The 17,497-nt window shown below is 40.7% G+C and overlaps 1 protein-coding gene across 1 annotated transcript in view; it reads right to left on the reverse strand.

The window, feature by feature from the left end:
- Positions 1 to 17,497, reverse strand: part of LOC118986919 (vascular endothelial growth factor receptor kdr-like) — a 163,915-nt gene that overhangs the window by 122,748 nt on the left and 23,670 nt on the right. The window contains exon 2 of the mRNA XM_037045971.1: positions 1,684 to 1,780. Within this exon, the coding sequence (XP_036901866.1) occupies positions 1,684 to 1,780 (97 nt within the window). The remainder of the gene's footprint in view (positions 1 to 1,683; positions 1,781 to 17,497) is intronic.

Consider the following 17,497-nt stretch of genomic DNA (forward strand, 5'->3'; position numbering starts at 1 on the left):
TTTAGTATAATTCACTAGGCACGACAATATTGGTTCTTCCCTTCTTTCATAGTACTAAAATATTTACTTTTTTGTTGGACATATGGCCTCCTATATAAAAAACTGTACTTCCCAGCCTCTCTTGCAGCTAAGTGTGGCCATGTGACTAAGTTTTGGTCAAAACAATATAAGCACAAGTGGTATATAGAGCTTTTGGGAAAATGGTCTTAGATATAGAAGGCATGTTTTTCTTTACCTTTGTTTTTTTTTCTCTAATTATCTGGAATGTAGACATGATGAATGGAGTTTGAATAACCATTTTGGACCACATGGTCAAAGCCATTAGTTAATGAAGGTGGATCTACAATATAGAAGGAGTATGAGTTTCTAATGATTTCAGGGGACTGGCATGCCATCCCCAGATATCCACCCTTTGGATTTTTTTCCATAAAACAATTAAACTTTATTTCCCAGTGCAGCTGTTAACTTGGGTTTCCTATTGCGTATATCACAATGGAACCTTTACTGACATACCAGTGCCTTGGCTAGCTTAACAAATGAAGGAACACTGTACTATACTTTCAGTTCAATTAAATTCAATACACATTTATTGAGCACCTACACCTATACCTGCCGAAGAATCTGACCACTTTTTCTTTCTTGAAACCTTGTTCTCCCTTATTATAGTTCTCCTATGTTTCTCCCTCTTACTCATTCTCCATGCATTTCCCCAAGTCTCCTTCCTTCCCCGGGTAATCCTGAAGCACGGGGACTCCTGAAGATTATGACCTGTACCCTTTTATCTTCTCACTCAACATACCCTCCCTTACTATCCTCATCTACTTATATAGTTTCAACTCTCATTCAGTTTCTGTGAATAATTCTCGCATCATCTCTAATCGGGTTTCTTTCCTACACCCTCATACTGCTCTTAGAATGTAAAATCCCTGTTGAGCTTTTCAAACTAAACTTCTCTTTCTGCTAGAATTGCCATCTCCGTTATTCACCAAAATGAAGAACACACAGGAAAAGAGAAGAAGTACCCACTTCCAGTTTTCTAGATATTTTTGAAAACATGACATTGTTCATTTGGCCACACACACATGAGTCTACAAGAAATGTGACACTGTGGATATCAAGGAAATAGATAGCACTTTAAGTACATTTTGGCATATTATGGACTTTAAGAGTCAAATTAGCTTCCTGGAATGTGTGAAAAAAGTAATAATGTAAATAAGGGAGCCAAAGACAAAGATATCTAGATTCAGCTGAAAAGCTAGCCCACTCCACCCAGAGAAGTACACTTGATGAAAACCACTATTAAGAAGCCTGATCTTCCATAACCTGTTCTCTACTATTGTAAAATAAATAAAAAATCAAGTGTGATAAAAAACCCAATATTTCTATGCCTTGACTGGTGTGGTTCAGTGGACTGAGTGTTGGCCAGCAAACCAAAAGGTCACTGGTTTGATTACTGGTCAGGGCACATGCCTGGGTTGTGAGCCCCATGTCCAGTTTGGGGCGTGTGAAAGGCAACTGATTGATGTTTCTCTCCCTCTCTTACCCTTTCTCTAAATAAGAAAATAAACACAATCTTCAAATCTAAAAAAAAAGAGTTGTTATTAAAAAAAACACCCAATATTTCTGAGCTCCCTATCACGGGTCTTTTAATCAGGAAAAGTTGAAGGGCCTTGATTCTGTTACCTGCAGGTGATGTCAAATGTTCCACCAGCCTGGATCACCACTTGATCTCCAAGAATGCTCAGTTCTGGCTTCATCGTGGTCTCTTTATTGGCAAGACCTGAACCAAGATAACACATTTATTGCTATTAGAATTTTTCAATTAGTCATCAGATGTATCCCAATATCATTCCACATGAATAAACTGATATTTATGTGAAGACAACAGCTGCATTCTCTGTAACAGCAAACCATTAGAAACACCCAAATGTGTGTTGTATGAAAGGAGAGAAGGTTAGAAACACCCAAATGTCTATAGATAAGGGACTGATCGAATCATGGTACATACATGTGATGGCATACACAGCAATAATACAGGAGAAAAGGAAGCACTTCATATAACAATATAGAGCAGTCTCCAAAATAAATCAAATAAAAAGTAAAATACAAAGTAGTATGTATAGTACATAAGCACTGAAGAGCAAAAAATGGAGGTATTTATATATTCATGCATAGAACTGGAAGACACGCAAAAAATTAGATGTAGGCCTCTGGGGAGGGAAAATGGAGGATAGCGAATAGCGGATGTAATGAAGCTTTCCACTGCATACACCTGTGGTCATGTTGAATCATTGTGTACAGCCACTTACCAGTACTACCTAACAGAGTTCAAAAAGTCTGTTGCTCATCCCATTGATTTTGGACTTGGCCATATAACTTGATTTTAGCAAATTGAACTTGGGTTGAAATTATTGTGCATCAGTTTGAGTCTGGGTTTTTAATAAACATCACCTGTTCTTGTTCAATCTCCTTTTCTGCCACCGCTGTAACAAAACCAGATCTACATAGGCTGCCTGTCCAATGGGAGTGAGAGACAACTGGAGCAGACCTAGACCCCACAGGCTCAAGCCAAACCCAGTAGAACTGGCCTAGATCAGCATAACACTAAACGATGCACAGTTGCACGAGCAAGAAATACATATTAATATGATGTAGTTAATTAAACATAATTTAATTAAGTACAATTGAAATGAAAAACATCACAACCTGAATTTTACAATTTTATCAGTTTTACCATATGTATACACACATGCAACTATTGCTTCAGTAAAAATAACTCATATATCCATCAACTCTAAGACTTGTTTAATGCCCCTTTGTAAACCATCTGTCTCTTCACCCTTGCCTCCAGGCAACCAATGATCTACCTTTCTTTCACTATAGATCCTTTTGAATTTCCTACAATTTTAAAATAAATTTAATTATATAATATATACTCTTTCTTTTTCCTTTTATTTATTTATGTTTAGTGAGAGAGAGGAAGGGAGGGAGAAAGAGAGGAGAGAAACATCAATGTGTTTCTCACATGGCCCGTACTGGGGGCCTGGCCCATACTGGGGGCCTGTGCAACCCAGGCATGTGCCCTGACTGGGAATCGAACTGGTGACCATTTTGGTTCACAACCTACATTCAATTCACTGAGCTACACCAGGCAGGGCAGTATTTACTCTTTCATGTCTGGCTTTGTTCACTCAGAGTAATGATTTTGAGACATATCTCTATCATATCATCTATCAATAGTTCATTCCTTTTCATTTCCAAGCAGCATTCCATTGTTTGGATATAATCCCATATTGTTTAGCGATTCACGGACATTTGGGTTCTTTCCACTTTTTGGCTATTATGAGGAAGAGCTGCTACAACATTTATGTAAGTCCTTGTGTGAGCACACATTGCCACTTATCTTAGATGAATACTTAGATGTGAATGGCTGGGCCATGCAGTAGGCCTATGTTTAGCCTTTTAACAACCTGACACACTGTTTTCCAGAGTGTTTGGATCATTTTGCAAGCTCACTAGCAATGAATGGGAGGTCCAGTTGCACCACATTCTTGCAAACATTTCATATGGTCAGTGTTTTAAAAGTCTAATAAATCTAGTAGGTATGTAGAGATATCTTATTGTGGTTTTAATTTGCATCTCCCCGATGATTAATAATATAGTACATATCCTTATATGCTTACTGGCCATCTATGTCACTTTTTTTAAAGAAGTGTCTATTCAAATCTTTGTAATTTCTAGGGGATATTTGTTTTCTTTTTGAGTTGTTAGCATTATTTGCACATTCTGTTTGATATATGTGATGCTGCTACTGGGTCTAGAGCTAGTCTATTAGGCAGCATTTTTGAGGCTGCAACTGACCTGTACAATACCCTTATGTGTATAGTTTCAATTATATACCATGATAATAAATTGCCTATTCAAAATAAGTAAATACAGCCAACTAAATAAGGCAGCAAACAAAAATATTTCTTGTCAGTTATTTAAAGGGAAAGGAAACTACTATTTATTGAGCACTTACTAAATATGGTAACAGTTTTACTTGTTTTAACTCACTGGATCGTCAAAATGATCACTGGATCGTCACTGGAAAATGATCACTGGATCATTTTCATGATCAGGTAGGTACTATTATTATACCTCTTACAGCAAGTTGGAAAACTGAGGCTACAGAAAAGAAAACTGAGGTTCACAGTCAGATAGCCTGTAAGTGGTAGAACTGGGTGGGGTCCAACCTTGGATCTGCCTGATTCCAATGTGCACGCTCTTTCTATGAAATCGTGCTGTTTTCATCTGTGAAGCGTAGCTCATCTTCCCCGCCAAGGCCAGGGCTAATGCTCAAGTGCCACCATGTCCAAGCCAGTGGCCAAAATAGAACTAAAGCTAAATGATGTTGACTGATTGTGTTATATTACATAACACTTAATGGCAATATTACCTAAAACATTTTATTCCAGTTCCATTGACAATGAAGTGATCCTTTTTCTGAGTTCTAGGAACATACCGTGAGACCATAATTATAGGTCTCACTTCACTCTGCCTTACGCTGAATGCCATTTTTCTTATGTCTGGCCACTGCAGAGATTGGGAGTTCCCTGATACTGGGAACTGTGCTTATTGATCTATGTACCCCCACTCCAGAGCACAGAGCAGAGGGTTGCCCCCATGGCCAACTCAATGAACACGCCATTTCCTAGGTTTAGTGAGGCCATGAGTGAAACAGAGGCTTCAGACATGGTCTTTGCTTTCAAAGATCTCAGTCTAGTAAGAAAAGCAGACAGCAACAATTGATTGCAATGAATATATTAAAAGCTATAATATATTATGAAACAAGAGCAGTGGGAGCCCAGGCAAGCCAGTCATCAATTCCATAAATGTTTGTTGAATGAATAAGTTATGTGATTTGAAAGATTTCAGTTCATCAGGTGTAGTGCTGAGGTTGAAAACACAGAATGTACAGGCAGACAATCTGAATTTGTGACTGAGCTCTACCATTTGTTACCTATATAACCATGGGGAGTTTACTTAATTCAGGCACAACTGTCTCATGTGTGTAATGGGACTAACTCATAGGTTGAGCTGAGGATTACATACGTTACTGCATTGAAAACATCACTTACCTATTATTGATTGTTATTATTTCAAAGCAGTGTTTCCCTTTATTTTCTGCCTCAGTGCTTACAATTTCCACAATTAACATCACTCCTGAAGGCTAATAAACTGTTTTCTGAACCTGGGTTTGACCTGGGAGTAGAGAACTGTGTGTATGGAGACAAAGAGGAATATCTATGAGCTTCCTAAACACTTGTGTTCATTATAGACTGGTGGTTGGTTTGGGTTTTGTTTTATGAAAATGCTTTTTTAGAAAGCCAGGATTCTTCATTAAAAACATTTAGATTCCCCAACTCCCATTTGCTGGGGAAATTTGCCTTTTCCAGTGGGAGAAGCTGAGTCAAATAGCCAGATATACTGGGAACACAGTCTGTTATAAGCAGGAAGGACTTTATCACACAAGTGCATGTAAACACACACCTATAGACATTCTCACAACTGTTGTCTCTGGGCTCCAATGAATGGGTTAAAATGTCTTACATTAGACTTAGTGCTTTCCACTCTGCCAAGCAGGTTATACACATGTACTCATCAATGACTTCTAGCATCTCCATGAAGGACATGCTATTATAGCTCCACTTTGCTTATAAGAAAGACCAAGAGCCAGAGTCACCTTGCTTAAAAGCCACAGAAGTTACAGGAACCATGTGGGACAAACTGGATTCAAAAAGTAACATGCCTGGCTCTGGTCAGTTTCACTTTCTGCTAGATCATAATCACACTCTTGAGCCAGCCCATGTACCTACTGCAGACAAAAGGGAAGAAAAGGGAGAAGAAGCATCCATGTTTCTCTAATACTACGGATGATCGTCCTCAGACTCCATTCCCTTTGCACATCCCCTTCTGCTGGTCTCCCTGCTTCTCCATTCATCTTGAGCTTGCTCAGATTCTCTGGACAGTTGCCCTGTTGGTTAAGAGTTTGTTTTCTTTGGAAGTGATGGAGAGGCATTCCTCAGGAAGCAGAGAGAAAGGGGGCTTGGAGTTGTCTTGTCTAACAAACTATTTCCAAATTTAATGCGAATGCCAAGTGGAGGAACTTTGGGATATACATAAAAATTGCAAGAGACAGAGAGGGAGCATTTGCATGGGTGCATTTGAGGACTGTGGGATCCTTCTCCCACAACCAAAGTCTATGGTTGTTAACAAAAGCAACAGTGTAGTTTGGATGGTAACAGAATAACCAAAATGTACCTGAGGTTTAGATATACTGATGGCTGAACTGAGAAGACCTCAAACTGGGAACATATACCCCTTGTAGCTCCTTTAAAGCAAGAGGTGAGGGGACTTGGGTTTATAGAGAAACCATACTTTAGAAGTGAAACAAACTTTAAAAATGTGGAAAAAGGGATTAAATATGGGAAAACCAAGGAAGGTGTTTTTTATCTTTTGTGGATTGAAAAGAAGAAACAAAAGGCTTTAGAAAAAGTCAGTAGCAGAAATCACTTAGAACTGAAGGACAGATAAAGAGCTTCCCAGACAAGAAAAAGCTAAAGGAGTTGATCACCTCCAAACTAGTATTACAAGAAATGTTAAAGGGTCTCCCTTAAGAAGAAGAATAGATAAAAATATGAATAATAAAATGGCAATAAATGCATATTTATCAACAAATACTTTAACTGCGAAGAGACTAAATGTCATAATCAAAGATTGAATGACTAAATGGATAACAAAACAAGACCTTTCACAAGACATTCATTTCAGATTGAAAGACGCGCAGACCAAAAGTAAAGGAATAGAAAAGGATATTTCATGGAAATGGGAACAGAAAAAAAAGGTGTGGTAGAAATACCCATGCAAGACACAGTGGACTTCAAAACAAAGGGTATCACAAGAGACAATGAAGGACCCAGCAATTCCACTTCTGGGTATTTATCTGAAGAAACCCAAAATGCTAAATCAAAAATACACACACATCCCTATATTCACTGCAGCATTATTTACAATAGTCAAGATATGGAAGCAACATAAGTGCCCATCAGTAGATGAATGCATAAAGAGCAATAGCACATATATACAATGGAATATGACTCAGCCATGAAAAAAATGAAATCTTGCCATCTGCAACAACATGGAACTAGAGGGTATTATACTGACTGAAATAAGTTAGAGAACAAAAAATGCTAGATGATTTCACTTATATGTGGAATAAAAAACCAAAATAAACCAACAAGCAGACCAGAAACATACTCATAGATATAAAAAACATTTTCATGGTTGCTAGATGGGAGGGATGTTGGGGCATGGGTGAAAGAGGTGAAGGGATTGAGAAGTACAAGTTGGAAGTTACAGAACAGTCATGGGGATGTAACGTACAGCATAGGGAATGCAGTCAATAATAGTCTAATACCTATGTATGTTGTTGGATGGGTACGAGATTCATTGGGACGGTCACTTATAAATTATATAATGTCTAATCACTGGGTTATACACCTGAAACTAATGTATTGAATGTCAACTATAATTAAAATTTCTTTAATTTTAGAAAAGAAAAGAAAGGGTCAGTAGCTAGAGTCCAGTAGCTTGGAAGAGAAGAATTTTGATATCAATTTGAAGCATTGATGTATGACCCACACAGAGAGGACTTTTCTCCTTTGCTCGCCAAAAGAGCAGCAGTAGTGAATAGCATTCAAGCATATCAGTAAGTACTTCTGTTATCCTCAGTTTAAACAATGATAAAACAAATAAAAAGAGGTTAAGTTGCCTAAGAATACACACTTAGTAAGTGCTAGTACTATGATTTCATCCAGGCAGTTGATTTCCAACCTTGTGCTCCTAATCACTATAGTATATTGTCCTAACCAGTAGCCAACTGAAGGGGCCAAACCTGTGCATTGTGGTTAAATGTCAGCACTGCCTCTGACAATTCTCAATCTGCTTCAATGCTTTGAGAAAAATACATATGGAAAAAGAGCGAGACTGAAGTATTTCTCACTCCTCCAGATACATGTGACTTAGAGCTGAAAGAAATGAGGCAACAAAGAAATCCCCAACCAAGTTCTTTCCCACACCCCATACAGCCACCTCCCGTGAAAGTCATTTTCATCTGGATCCGACATCCAGGCACGTTCCTTCCAAGGCTCTGCCAAGCCATACCCCAAACTCTCCAGCTGCTGATGGTGATGAAGTAAACTCACTTCTACCCATTTATGCCAACATTTTTGAACAGGAAAAGCCAGACCTGAATCGTCAATACATCAGCAGCAGAAAAGTATATCCTTCTGAAGCAGCGACTTGGATCAAAATGTTCTCTGCTGTTAATCACAGGCCAAGGTCAGGCAGATTCTTTCCTGACATTACATAAAGGCTGGAAAGGCTTTCTGGGAGTGCCAATTGCTGATGAAGGGGAAACACCATGCAGGAAGCTAGGGAGTGGAGGGGGGCACTTCTTAACAATGGCTCTCTAGAGATCACAAAAGTAATCTCCTTCTCCTTCCTTTCCCCCTCTGCAGGATATGTCTGTTTCTTTAAGTTTTCTGCTTCCCTTTCGTTCCCTATATTCCAAAGAAGCCTGTGCCATCTATGATCTGTGCATTTATGCAATTTCTGAAGAGCGTAGGTAGCTGGAAGTGTTTCTTTTATTTTCTTAAAACTATGCTTCCAAAGGACAGTATAAACTAAAACTAAGTATGCATGAGTCCCCACCTGTGACATCATTAAGGTGAAGACTCTCCCCTTCAGGGAGAGCAGTGAGCACTGCAAATGCCACCAAGCAAAGCACAAAGGAGGCGGAAAGATTCAGATGAGCAACAGTGAGCCTAGAGTATACAATTCACTGTGGTTCCACCTCACAGAATCTGTAGCTGCTCCTCCACAGATGGCCTGTGGGTGGGAACTTTTCTGGGATCAGCAGGACCAGTGTGTTGCCATTTCCAGAGAAAATCTACCCTTTTCTGTATCTGCCAGGCCAGTCAAGATGGCTGGCAGATATGACAAGATGGTTTGGGTGGAAGAACCATCCTACAAGGGCCTGTGTGCCCCTTCAAATCTCCCTTCACTAACCCTGTCTATAGAGCTTGCTCCAAGCTCCCTCCAGAGGAGGAAATCAATCACCCCTAAAGTATTGACAGTTAGAAAACCCTGTGTGATTACAGAGACAAGCATGCTATTGAGGCAAGAGTGCTGGATTTGATGTTACCTGCAATGAATAATCAGAGGCAGGCTGAGGAAGAGAATCATCTGTCAGGCATGGCCAGGCTAAATAATCCTCCAGGCCCTTCCGGACTCTGAGTGGCAGGAAAGCAGAGTACTTAAGAGTATGGGTTTTTGGACTGATGCCCTAGTTTTGAATTCTGACTCTCCCACGTATTCGTTCTGTAACTGGACAAATTACTTAACCAGTCTAGCCCCCAGTTTTCTTATTTGTTAAATGGAGATGGTAATAAATGGCACCCACCTGATAGGGCTATTGTTTAGATTCAGGGAGTTAATAATATGTATAAAGTGCTTAGAAAAGTGTCTGATGCCTAGCAACACTCAATCCACATTAACCTGTATATGGCAGGAGGTCTACCTTCTGGGCTAAACCACGCTCCTGACTAGCTGTATGACCTAAGACATACCATGTCAGTCGTCCTTTCGGTCATCGTTTCCTTATCCATAAAAAAGAGGGGAACTACACCAGCTAGGCTTTGTGATTTCCAAAACACCCTTTTCACTCTGACATCCCATGGTTTTATAAGCTCGAGAAGTAGAGAACATAAATGTACCCATCGTCCTTGGCATTCTGGTGACAGTCATGACTGGAGGAAGCCTGCTTCCCAGAGAAGGTGGAACTATGGAGCAAGAACACTTGTCCCGGGGGGTCAGAAGAATTCAAGGCCATTCCTCCAGTGGTCTGGCCTTTTCTGATGGCATTTCATTACTCAGCCCCATTGTCTTCATTGACAAGGAGCACTTGGTTTCCTAGGGCAGTTTCCAGAGGAAGATGAAACATGAAACACAAAGACAGCCTTATCAAGGCCCCGAGTCCTGGCTGGATGAGCTTGATTGATGAATGGGGCAGATGGGGGCAGGAGAAAGAATGATTAAAGAGAAGGGAAGACACATGTTTTGTATGGTGTGCTTTACAGGACAGATTTGAAATTGAAAACAGCCCCAGAGCTGGGAACGTTTGCACTCAGCTATAAATCAAGACAGACCCAAACAACACTTGTAGGTTGTGCAATGTGACAAATAAAAAAAAGTAGAGGTTTAGGTATCCAGAGCATAGGAAAGGCCAAAGTTTGCTTGTCTGGCAGATTCCTGCTGGCTTGAGTAAGTAGGTCCTAAGGGTAGGGATAAAGCAAAGAAGCTGAAGTGGACTATTCAGCTGAAACTCTGCTGATGACTACTTTTTTTTTACTCTAACTGAATTGATAAGTCAAAGGGGACTTCAGTTTCTCCGGTGAGTTCCAGGAACAAAACCACCATACATATATGCTTAGGAGCTTATAATCAGTAACTTGGCCTATAGTAGCCCTATATGGCAGGGTAGACAATTTCTCTCATGATAAAAAATGTTCTACAACAGTTAATGGAGTTTCTAGCTGGATACATGACTGCTCAGAATAAATACTATACATCCTCACTTCCCTTATAGCTAAGAGGAGGTATATGACCGAGTTCTGTAATCAGATGCAAACAAAAATGATGGGTTTAAATCTTTCCAGGTTATACCATAAAGGGAAAGACTATACCCTTTAATTTTTTAATTGCCTATTTTCCCTCTTTCATGTAGTTGAAATACATATGTGGTGGTGAACCATGTGGACAAGGACAGCACTGTAGACACGGTCAAGTAAAACAGAAGGAACCTGGGTCCTTCAATGAAATTATAGAGCAGAGCTCTGGGCTGCTTGCATCCAGATTTTTCTATAACTTTCTTATTTTAATCCCCAATTATATAAGCTTCTTTGTTAGAGCAAACATATACCCTACTATACTTTCCTGTGCTAATACACTAATAATTAACTTACAGTGTTCTATATACAACTGGATCTTGCTTTGTCTTTTAGCAGATACTTCTGATCAAGACTGCCTGCGGGCAGAACTTTTTGTAATTGAGGTAAAATTGGTTAATAACATATAAGTTTCAAAGGATCCAAGATGAAGGTGGAGTAGGAGAAAGTTATAATCACGTCCTCCCAGGACCAAACTGGAATTACAACTAAATTATAGAACAACTTGAATAACCAACTGAAGGCTAGCTGAACAGAAGTCTCATAACCAAGGATTTACAGAAGAAGCCACATCAAAGTTGGTAAGAAAAACAGAGATGGGAAAAGGGCTGGCCTGGCTTCCATGGGTGGCAACTGAGATTCTGGAGGGCTATCTCAGCTGCAAAGTTCCCCCAAGGAGCACTGGACTCCCCAGCCCAGAGCACCAGAGCCAGGAAGTAGCATCTACATAACACCTAGCTGTGAAAATCAGCAGGAATTCTGACCACCAGGGAGAGATAGGAGTCTGCTTGTGCCCTCTTATCACAGGTGCCCTCTCTTAAAGTAAAGGGCCAGCCCACAAGATATCATTGGCAGCCACTGACACTGGGTTCTGGCAGAGAGAGTGCAAAGTGGACTACAGTCACATGATGAGAGTCTGGGGTTTGTGGCTCTGGGGAGAGAAATGAAGGGACAACCACCAGGATCCATGTGCTGAGTCCCTCTTCCACACTGTAGACACCATCTTTCTAGGGTAGAACAATCCTCTCCTTATGGCATCAGCCTGGGAGAATGCAATAGCCCCACCCTCTGGACTTCCTCTCACTCCACCTTGCAGAGCTAGCACCCTCCTGAAGAGTCAGTTGCCTGAGCAGAGGTGTGGAGGTCCAAGCAGACTCAGGGGATGTCAGGGAATGGGTTGTACAGCTTTAGGGCAAATGACATTCCACCCACATTTATCGTGAACCTAACTGACACCTCCCTCCTGACTCGTGGTGGCCCTGCCCTGCCAGGTCATTGAGGAAATCTGGGAAGAATCTGGGATGAACTAAGCTGTATGGCTCTGGGGAAAGGGCCACTACTCCCACACATCTCCAAGCCTGACTGGCATCTTTTACTCCTGGGAGATCCACTAATCCCATCCACCTGACTCCTGCTGTCCCTGCCATGCTGCGCTCAGGCTCCCTGCAAAATCTGGGACATGCTGAGTTGTGTGGCTATTTCACACACGGGACTGCTACAGAACCCCCCATTCATACAGCCAAATCTCTGTCTGTTTGGGCCTAATAAAGTCTGCTGGCTTCACCCAGATGACTCCCTGAGATCCCATTCCAATCACAAAGCTCTGTAGAAACCCAGTGAGTGGCATCTAGACTTGGTGTACCCTGGGACATTTGCTGTGAAGCCTCAGACCCAGCACTGGCACTAAGTTTGAACCTGTATCAATCTGGTGAACACCACTCACTCCTACCTGGTGACTCACTGGGAACCTACCTCATGCAACTTGACTACTGCCACAGGTTCTTTTAGTGATGGGGCCTAACAGGCAGCTGTCAGGCAGACAGGCAAAGGCAAATCTCAGGGTGCCTTGGACCTCTTACTGACCTGTCCCTGAGCTCAGTGCTAGTGGGAGCTGGGTTTGCTCTGCAGTTTGGTCCTTCCCACAAACACTCAGACCCAGCAGAGGCAGCTGAACAATATGAACCACTTTGTAGCTCCAAACGGGTTGCCCAGGGCCAGTCACAGGCAGCATCTGACATTGTCCTGAACAAGAGTCCCTCCCAAAAAACTCAGAACCAACAAACCCAGGGACCAGTTTCAGATCATTATCAGAGCAGGAACCAATTAGCTTCACAAATGGCATATCCAAAGGGAGATCTCAGCAGGCACCAAACATCACTGAGACAAATTCCACTTCATGTGGTCAACACCAGCACAGCAGCTCTTCCCCTGATTAGGGTTAATCCTCACACTCAGCCAGCCTGAGGGTCAACCCCATGCACGAACAGGCCAATAATGGAGCAATAAAGACTCCATTAAAACAGAACTGCTGGAATAACCTACACAATGGAGATGCCTGGAGCACCCAGCTCCGGTGATCAAGGAGACTGCACCATTGCATTGGATCTATAGATGGCTTTGGGTGGTATGGGCATTTTAATGATGTTAATTCTTGCAATCCATGGACACACTGAATGTTTCCACTTACTTGTATTTTCTTCAGTTTCTCTCTTCAGTGTCTTATAATTTTCTGCGTACAGGTCTTTTACATCCTTTCAACCCTACATTCCTAAAAACAAAAGGTAGGCCCTGGCTGGCATAGCTCAGTGGATTGAGCATGGGCCTGCGAACCACACGATCGCAGTTCGATTCCCAGTCAGGGCACATGCCTGGGTTGCAGGCCAGTTCCTGGCAGGGGACTCACGAGAGGCAACCATACAACCAAGGATAATTCTCCCCTTCTCTCCTTCCCTTCCCCTCTAAAGATAAATTAAAAATATTTTTTAAAAAAGGTAAAAATTGTGGCAGTATTTGCAGTTCTTCCTAGTTCCTTTCTCTTCATATTGCAGATGAAACAACTAATGCCCAAAAAAGAAAGATATTTCCATTCAAGCGAGACAACGAGTAGGTTAAACTCAGCACTTTGGTGCCAATGCATGGCCTTCCCCACTCTATTTAAAACCACAAATCAGGCACTGCCTACCAGTACTTCTAATTTTAGTTCCCTACTGTAGTTTCCTCTGTAGCACTTGTCTAATATACTGTTTAATTTGTGTATTTGCTTATTATCTGTCTCCCCATGCTAAAATGTTCAATCTATGTGGACAAACATTTTACTGTTCACTGCTATAACCCCAGGACCTGGAACAATTCCTAGCACATTCTAGACACTAAATAAATATTTTTTAGAATAAACAAATATGCTTTTTTTAAATCACTCCAGTCCAGGGCTTAAGAGCAATGAAATATTTAAAGCCCTTTGTTTACTTCCTCCTACAAGATAAGATATATTTAGTCTTTCATTACTTCACATGAGGCTAGAAGATTCCACTTACACAGCTGTTGGGACTCGAAAATACCCCATGGATTGAGAGTAAGGGAGCTCTCATCACCGCCCAAGTCCAAGGAATGAACAGCTATGGATCTCCAACCCTCTCAATCCAGCACCAGCCACACTAATTTGGATTCTAGTAGCTGGAGCAATTATCCTTACAACAAGACAGACAGCCAGCAATTCTAAGACCAAAGCATGATTGTTTTTCTTTCCTTCTGCTCCCTTCCAAAGCTCACTTGTTTCCAAATACAATCAACTCACTATTCATGGCTACACTATCCAGGTCAGGGAGTGAGCTTTGAGTCTCCTCGCTCTGGCTTGCTGCCTTCTTGAACCACATCCTTGCTCATCAATACCTCCTCCAGAGAAAATCATCAAGGAAAATTAAAGATAAAACTCATATCCAAGGTATTTTTCTTTTTGTTTATATCTCTGGAAATAGGTTGAGAGAAGGAAGTGGAAGTCATTGTCCCTAGTAAAGTGGACATGTTATCTGTGCATTTGCATGATCTTACATTCTCTTTGCCTATGATCATAGATAAGTGAGAAGTAATTACTAGCTGAATTTTAAACACTTACATCCTGGAAAGAAAAGGACTTTTATTTTCACGGAGAACTGTAACAGATTTTTTCAATTAGCTGTGAGGATTTCTGTACGTCATTTATTAATAACAGTATATATTTTCCTGCAATATAATTAGAATGGAAGGGCCAGGAAGATTCTCAGAGACCATCTTGTCCAAGCCACTTCTTTTATAGATGCAGACACTGAGGGAATACAGATTAAGGTTATATATACAGTTAGCAAAGGAAGAGAACTTGGGTTTAGTACAATACATTTTCCTATGTATCTGGTTGCCTTCCAACTTTAACAAAACTATGCTACAATTTACAAAAGAGAGGAAAAACAGAGACCCAAATCAGAATGGACACAGACAGAAAAAGACCCATCCTTTCTGACTCTAAGGAAACAATAATTTTACTAAGTCAACAATACCTAAGAATAATCATTGATGCAAAAGTCATGGAAAATCATGTGCGTGTATGAAGTCAAAGTTGAAGGATTGCACTCCTCTACATATCATTACCAGTTTCACTCAAGCTCCCAGAATAAGATAAACTTGTAGACCTTGGAAAGCCCTACTTAATCCTACAGCTATTGGATTCTAAAATATCAAAACTGAAAAGATGTAAACAATGTTCATTTCAGAAACCATTTGGAACGGTTGTTTAATGTGTGGGTGATGGGATTTCTCATTTCCTTAGTTCATTTCAAGGAAGACTATTTAAACCCCAACTCAAGGGAAACTATTGCTTGGTCCTCCCAAAGGCAAATCTGTGCCAGAAGACTGCTTCAGAAGCTCCATCACATTGCATAGTGGACACTTGTTGATTGTCTTCCCAGTGTCCATCGCTCTCTCCTGCCTTCCTAACAGACCCAGATTTCCCTTTCAGCATTTTCTTTGGTCTCCAAAGCAGCCCAGGGACTTCAAGGGAAAATGACCTCAACCATACCTCCCAAGCTTTAGAAGTAAGCCCTAACTGACTTAAGGCAATTGGCCCATCCCATTTCTCTGGCCACTGTTACCATTTGGGGTAAATTATATCCTCTAAGCGGGCCCCCTCAGGATGAAGTTCAGTTTTTCTTGGAATGCTAGACAGAAGTACTTTCTTTTCTTGATCATGGGTTGAAGAAACGGTAGTTGAAGAAGTCTTGACAGCCATCTGGGACCATGAGAGGGAGCCAGTCTAAGGATGGAGCTGGCGCTTCAACAGATAGTGGGAAGAGACAGAAGATGCTTTATCTTCAATGGCATCATTAAACCAAAGGACCAAACTAATCAGCAATGAAGACCACCTGTGAAAACGTTCTAGAACTACACATCAGTAAATGTACTTTATTGCTTAAAGTACGGTCTGATTGAATTGTGTATGGTTTCCATTATTAGAGTCTTAGAGGTGGGCATCTGGAAGAAGAATCATGAGAAGCATCTGTTCACAGAAACAAGCTCCTGGAACAATAGCATGTTTGTGGAAGACAAAACAGAAACCAACCCATAGCTACACAGAACAAGTTTATGGTTGCCAAAATAGAGGGGGTAGGGGGATGAAAAAAACATTATATTAAATTTAAAAGAACACAATAAAGGAAAGGGGGAAGTGGTTTTCAAAAATACCAAAAATGACTTTAACGTAAGTTGCAAAACCATAAAAATCCTAGAAGCAAACATAGGTAGTACAATCTCAGACACCTCTGGTAGCAGTATTTTGGCCGATGTATCTCCTAGGGCAAGGGAAACAGGAAAATATAATGAGTGGGACTACATCAAACTAAAAAGCTTTTGCACAGCAAAGGAAACCATCAACTAAATGAAAAGGGAATCCACTGAGTGGGACAACAAATTTAGCAATGACACCTCTGATAATGGGTTAATTCCCCCAAATATCTAAAGATCCTATACAACTCAACACCATGTTCTTGCCATAGTCAGCCAGGAGGCCTCACTTCCCATCATCAGGCTCATTCTCGCCTCTCCACTTTCATATGATATTTTTGCACATGAGTATCTCTTCTTGCTTTTTTCAACTTATCCAAATAGCACTCACTCTATTCAATGTAGACAAAGTTCCAGGTCCACTGGATGCATGTTGTTGATCACTAAGAACTGTGACCATCTCTCATGTTCTTCCTGATGGTCTTACATTACATTTATTCACAACCACACGGTGAACAATTAATTATTCAGCTTAGGTTGCCTTCTGACTTGTTACTTGTATTATAATTTATCTGAGTTGTCCTAGCTGGCATGGCTCAGTGGATTGAGTGCCAGCCTGTGAATGAAAGGGTTGCTGGTTTGATTCCCAGTCAGGGCACATGCCTGGGTTGTGGGCCAGGTCCCTCGTAGGGGGCAACATGAGAGGCAACCACACATTGATGTTTCTTTCCCTCTCTTTCTCCCTTCCCCTCTCTAAAAATGAATAAATAAAATCTTTAAAAAAACTAATGTATCTTAGCTACTTCCATCAAGACCTCCCAGTTCCCAGAAGGTAGTGAGTATATCTCCTCTTGCTCTTGCAAAGCACAATCCTTATTCTCTATTCCCAGCTCCAGCCCAGGGCTAGGCACCCCAAAGTCTCTCATTCCAAATATCTGATTAATATGTGCATTGACAATAATGATGATAATAATATCCCTTACATACATGTACTTACTCTATAATTTACAATGAGTTTTCCCATTATAGCCTTTCAATGGATCTTTACAACTCTGTATAAATGGTCTTATCTTGTTTATTAGTGGTGTATGACTCTGTAAAAGACTTTAACTTCCTTCAAGCTTTAGTTTCCTCATCTGTAATGATACCTACTTCACACAATACTGAAGATGAAATTAAATAACAGATGCGAAAGTCCT

The sequence above is a fragment of the Sturnira hondurensis genome, unplaced genomic scaffold, assembly GCF_014824575.4.
Source record: "Sturnira hondurensis isolate 20B ecotype Veracruz unplaced genomic scaffold, ASM1482457v3 Scaffold0004711, whole genome shotgun sequence".
NCBI lineage: Eukaryota > Metazoa > Chordata > Mammalia > Chiroptera > Phyllostomidae > Sturnira > Sturnira hondurensis.